The 6,006-nt window shown below is 47.0% G+C and overlaps 1 protein-coding gene across 14 annotated transcripts in view; it reads left to right on the top strand.

The window, feature by feature from the left end:
• Nucleotides 1-1,425: 1,425 nt before the first annotated feature.
• Nucleotides 1,426-6,006, top strand: part of Dtnb (dystrobrevin beta) — a 269,435-nt gene continuing 264,854 nt past the window's right edge. For 3 of the 14 annotated variants that reach the window (XM_074049317.1, XM_074049314.1, XM_074049323.1), the window contains exon 1: nucleotides 1,432-1,858. In XM_074049317.1, the coding sequence (XP_073905418.1) occupies nucleotides 1,791-1,858 (68 nt within the window). In that variant the 5' untranslated portion in view covers nucleotides 1,432-1,790. Of the gene's footprint in view, nucleotides 1,884-6,006 lie in introns of all 14 variants that reach the window. The other 11 variants (XR_012439625.1, XR_012439626.1, XM_074049324.1 and 8 more) reach the window with 7 other exon arrangements.

The following is a 6,006-nucleotide window of genomic DNA, read 5'->3' as shown; positions in this document are numbered from 1 at the left end:
AACAGAGTTCTTGGAGAGGAGGAAGGGAGAGAAGAGGAAGACAAACTTTCTTCATAGATGTAGCAGCTTCCTTGTCAAGGTTAAGCAGGTACTTGCCCTTTAAGAAAGGAGAATGTTTTTTGGAGACACTGGAATTTGAACTCAGGGCCTCACACTGAAAGGAGAAATCTGAATACTTCTGTGACTTATGGCAGTTCACTGACTTTTGTATCACACTCTTACAACTCACAAAGCAAGTTACCACATTTCAGGCTGGGATGTAGCTGTGGCAGAGCACTTGCCCAGCATGCATATGGCCCTGGGTCCAATTCCCCAGCACCACCCATGAAAAAGTTAACATTTTTCTCTTTGTCACCCTCCTGTAATGAGATTATCATGCTTTTTGAACATCTGAAACATGGGCTCAGAGGGCATCCGGTGACGCCGCTGCTCAGTGGCAGCTTTGGAGATTGAATCCATTTTCTGAGCTGCCCCACCCCACATCCCAGAGCAGGGGAGAGCACGCCCACTGCAGCCATAGCTGGCCTGCTTGGTATTGTTCTCCTTCTGGCGCTGCCATCTACCAGGGAGGAGCCAAGGCTCCTCCAGGGGAAGAAAGTTCTGCAATTAGACTAAATATAGCTGGGAGAGGCTGTGTCTCATTTGGAATAATTATCCTGTCACCCATCAGAAGAACAAAGAGTGAAGCATTTTCAGGCCTTGTCATTTCCATTCCTTTTACTAGGTTGGGCTTTTATGTAATCAACCTGACCCCCAGGCCTGGGCCAGGAGGTAATTGTAACCCAGCAGACCTGCTGGCTGGCTGAGAAATGTCTGGACTGCTGGGAAGACCGTGGCGATCATAACACCTGAATAGCAGGAGCCATCCCTCCATCCTCGAAATGCCCAGGTGAGAGAGGACAAGGACAGGTCATCAGGGACCAACCCAACTGAGGGTCATTGTATAAGACATTTGTAACCTATGCTTCACAGTCTTCTGTATCCTTCTAAAGACACTGATTGCCTGCTATGGTGCAAGGCACGGGAGCAGCTTGTTGAATCTGGTTCTAGAAGGAGGCCAGAAGAAACACTGGATCCCTATGAGTTGAATCCAAAACTAAAGTTAGAGAAATTAAAGAGAAGGAAAGGTTAAGCCATGAAGGTTTGGGATAAAGAAGAGGTTCCTTGTCAAAGGCCAACATGTCAGGGTCAAGTTTAAGCAATGAAATATAGTCTCCAGAAGCTTTTATGACTTTCTTGTTTGTGTCAGCAGAGTGTTGTGGAGCACTTGACTTCAGACAGAAATACTTTTTGTAAAAGAATGATACTTCACGGGACACAAATGAAATTGTGTTAGCCACCAGCAGTACCCAGGACTAAGTTGTTACTTTCCTTTGTGGATGATGGGCTGAGAGATTGTCATGGAGACGTCAGAATCTATAATAGCACATTTAACAGCTGCAACAAGCCCCGAGTGAAAGACTGCACCGGAAGCACAGCGTTCTTCACATTTCAGATCAGCGGCTGCGTATTTTGCCATCAAATCTCCTTTCCGATCAAAGGAACGTAGCTTGTTCTGCAAGTAGGATGTGCCGTACAGACTTCAGAGGATTCACATCCCGTGTGAATCATCATCATCCAACCACAGAGCAGAGACTTGAGTCATAGGTCTGTGTCTGGCACTAACAGTGGCTAACCCAGCTACATCAGCAACGCCCATGACAGTGGTGTTTCTATACCGCCTGTGGTAAGGTGGACAGGCCACATCGCCATGGATTTCACCCACACATCCTCACTTCGCTTCTGAAGCTATGCTGTGGCAAGGCCAGACTCTGCATGCTGGGAAAGTGGGCTGCAATCCAGCGCAGTGGGAAACAAGGTAGGAGGCAGACAAGTGACTGAAGGTGAGGAACCAGGGCATTTAAAGTCAAGGATTGGCCAATTTCATTCTGTGATGGTCAGCTTCCCACTCCTTTGGTGTGTTCATTCTTGCTCTCTCACCCCATCTCTCTCTCTCCCCATTACACACCCCCATTTTCTGGTTTTATTTTATTTTACCCCACTCTTCCTTATCCTCTGCTTTGCCCAGAATCTGACTGCTTTGCTGGACATTGGTGAGAAGAGCTACAGTCAAGACCAGCCGCTCTTGAAGCCTGGCCTGCCCTCAAGACCAAATTGGATCAATTATGCCCAAACAAGCTTTCAGCACACTTTAAAAAGAAAGAAAACCAAGTGAACTGAAAACTTGGGTTCAGTGACCTGGAAATGATTTGGCCCATTTGCATATCTTGGTAGGGTTTTCTAAGGGTAGAAACAAGGCCTTTTCCTGTTTGAATAACACTTCCTAGAAAATCAGCCAAATACAACCCTCATCAAGTGAGTGAAGTTAGCCGGGCACCTGCAGCTCATGCCTATAATCCAAGCTACTCAGGAGGCAGAGATCAGGAGGATCGAAGTTCGAAGCCAGCCCAGGCAAATAGTACTCGAGTTCCTATCTTGAAAATACCTAATACATAAAGGGCTGGTGGAGTGGCTCAAGGTGAAGGCCCCAGTACTGTAAAAAAAAAAAAAAAAAAAAAAAGTAAAGTTAGAGTGCTCAGGACACAAACACAGATTCACAGGTTGATTCTCTTTACCCCACGAGGAATGTGTTTCTGAACCCACAAGTTAGAAAAGCCCCATCCTACCGGGACAGTGGTTCACACCTGGGAGACAGAGGTCTGGAGGATCAAGGTCCAGGCCAGCCCAGGCAAAAAAACGAGAGACCCTGCCTAAAAATAACTAAAGCTGGAAAGGGCTGGAGATGTGGCTCAAGTTGCAGAGTGCCTGCCTAGCAAGTGTGAGGCCCTGTGTTCAAACCCAGTACTGCCAGAAAAGCCCCATCTGCACTCCCTCCTTAGTCATGAGCAGATGTCATGGAACACAGAACATAAAGACCAGGTTTTCTAAGACTTTTAAGGGTGAAATGTGTTTCTCTCCTGTTGTAGTCTGAGATAAATGACTTTGGACTAAGCAAACCTTAGTCCGTGGTTTCTAAGCCTTGGCACTGTAGCTATTTGAGGTCAGAAAGTCTTTGTGTTGGCCTGCCCTGTGAATTACAGAATTTTTACCAGCATCCCTGGCCTCACCCCACTAGGCACCGGTAGCACAGACACATATCCAAGTTATGACAACAAAAAAATGTTTCCAAACCTTGCCAAATGTCTCCTGGGGAACAAAGTTGATACCTATTGAGAACAACTGCTTTAGAGAAAGGGATGGAATATTGTGTTCTAAAATACACTTATCAGAGCCAGGCATGGAGGCTCACACCTGTAATCCTAGCTGCTCAGGAGGCTGAGATCAGGAGGATAGTGATTCAAGGCCAGTTGGGACCAAAAGTCTGGGAGACCCCACCTCAACCAATAAAAGCTGGGCACAGTGGTATGTGCCTGTCATACCAGCTACACAGGACACATAAATACTATTGCTGGCCAGACTAGCCCAGGCAAAAAGTGAGACCCTATTAAAAAAAAGGCTGGGGGTGTGGCTCAAGGGATAAAGTGCGTTCCTCCAAGCATAAGGCCCTGAATTCAAACCCCAGTACCACCAAAAAAAATCTACAGAGAGACAGAGAGAAAGAAAGGAAATTCTGAGTGTTTAGAAGTGTTTAGTGGATGATGATATTTTAGAAAAAATATGATGATAGCTTAACCTTCATAGCTTCCAGGGCACAATTCTAAGCTGTACTTTCTGTTAAACTAGAAGCTTCAAAAAGGCAAGAACAGTTTCAAGCTCACGCCTGTAATCCTAGCTACTGAGGAGGTGGAGAGCAGGAGAATTGCAATTCGAAGCCAGCCATGGGCACATAGTTTGAGGGACCCTATCTCAAAAAACCCAACACAAAAACAGGGCTAGCGGAGTGGCTGAAGTGATAGAGCACCTGCAAGTGCGAGGATCTGAGTTCAAACCCCAGTACCACCAGAAGTAAAAAAAATACATATTTTTTTAATAAGACCCTGTGTAGTGCGTGGAACATAGTAGGTGCTTAGGGGAACATTCTGGCATCAGTACTATTAAATTAGCAAGCTCTCCATGCTAAGTACTGTGACATGCTGGTGATCCTGACAGCAGCACTGGCAGAACTGGCATTAACGCAAGTGTCAGTGATGTAAATTCAGCTGTCACGTGCCTGTTCTTTCACTCCCAGTTCCTGTCCTTGATGTGGCAATGAACTGACGTCCCTACTGACCAAGGACTCAGCTCCTTCTGGGAAAGTGAGGAGACAGAGTGCATCCCCATGTGTTCAGCATTTTCTCCTATTTCCCTGGATCCAAAAGACCTCCACATAACTAGAAGGTTCCTAGAATTCTTCTTGCTGTCCCGGAAACTCTAGCCAGCTGAAGGGCCCAAGGTTATCCCCATCAATACGTAAAGAGTCAACAGTGCCCAGGGGGTGCCAAACCCCAACGGAGGCTGCCAAGGATTTGTCTCTCACAGCCAGCACCCTGGAAAACCAAGTCACACCATTCACTTCTCAATAATGCCCCTTTGCACCTTACAAGGTTGGCTTCTTCTAGGAGGAGGAGGAGGGGTTTACTGTATCATCTCCCTAGCACAAATGGAGAAACTGAGGCCCTGTGAGGTTTAAATCACAAAGCTGCTATATGATAACCCAAAGTTTAAGCCATGCAAGGTTGTGCTTACTCTTACTTTTTCTACACACATGCTCCCAGTGCAGGCTGCCCCTGCCTTGCAGGTGTTAGAGTTCCCTGACTGGCCGGGAGCAGACAGGATTGCATTCTCCATTGTGTGGACTTGGGAGGAGCAGAGGAGCAGGACCTGGTGTGGAGCCAACAGCCCCTAAGCTCTACCAAGCCTGTGTACAGCAGGAACTCCAGGTTGAACAGCGGGCAGGATGGGGCGGGCCTGTAGGAACAGGCAGAGACACAAAATGGGGTGAGCAAGATGAGGCAGAACCCAGGACCCGTGCCTCTCACCACTCCTGCTGCACATGGGTCCACGGAGTGGTCTGCCTCCCAAGAGCCCTCGTATCAGATAAGTCAGGTGGCTTGGCAGGTTTCCACCAGCGGAAGGTACAATGTTGGGAACACACACACACATACAAAAGTTTGTGGGGAAGAAAGCTTGTGGGGGGCAGTGGAGAGGAGGTACAGGAGTAAGCCAGTGTTCCTTACACAGATCCTTTTACATTTTGTTTAAAAGATAGCTTGAGACTGACCATGGTAGCAAGTACCTGCAATCCTAGCTACTCAGGAGGTGGAGGTGGGAGGATCGCTTGAGCCTAGGAGTTTGAAACCAGCCTGGGCAACACAGCAAGACCCCATGCCAAAACACAAACACAAAACCAGAAAGACCTAAGAGAAAATGATATGCTTTGGGCAGTTGTGTGGTCACAGTGTGGTCTCTGGTGAGTAGAGCCAGGCAGGGCAGACCAGGAGTCTGGCCAACTAAAGTTAGGGAGGTCAGTTACCCACTGTTTCTAGTAGAGATGGCTTGAACCAAGACATTGGGATTCAGTGGAGGCCATGGGGTGCAGTGACTCCACTCCCAAAACCCAGATGCCCTCCAGGGGTTGGAAGATGGAGGTTGAACCAGAGGAAACCAGCCAGAAACAGTCCAAACAAGCTTTGGCTTTGGCTCTGTGCTAGAGTCATGTCTGTTCTTTCCCTCTGCCATTGCTAGTAGTATTTTATCATTTAAAATGTATTCAGAAAGTCAGAACATCATATAAAAAAAAAGTAAAGAGATCCAAGTGGCCGTGCCCTGGCATAGGGGTCACCTCACCTGTTTACCTAGGTGGAGCTTAGACAGGACACAAGTCTATGTACTCATAAACCTCAGCTACCTATCTTCTTAATTCCACAGGGAAAATGATAAGCACATATCTCACTTATTTCATCCTTTCCTTCAAATTATTTCCTATTATTTCATTAATAATAAAATTCTGAAGCTGGGACACATCTGTAATTCCAGCTACTCAGAACGTAGAGGCAGGAAGGTCTCAACTTTGAGGCCAGTCTGGGC

The sequence above is a fragment of the Castor canadensis genome, chromosome 12 (genome assembly GCF_047511655.1).
Source record: "Castor canadensis chromosome 12, mCasCan1.hap1v2, whole genome shotgun sequence".
Taxonomy (NCBI): Eukaryota; Metazoa; Chordata; class Mammalia; order Rodentia; family Castoridae; genus Castor; species Castor canadensis.
Note: the sequence above shows the minus strand (reverse complement) of the source record. Positions and strands in the feature narration are given on the sequence as shown.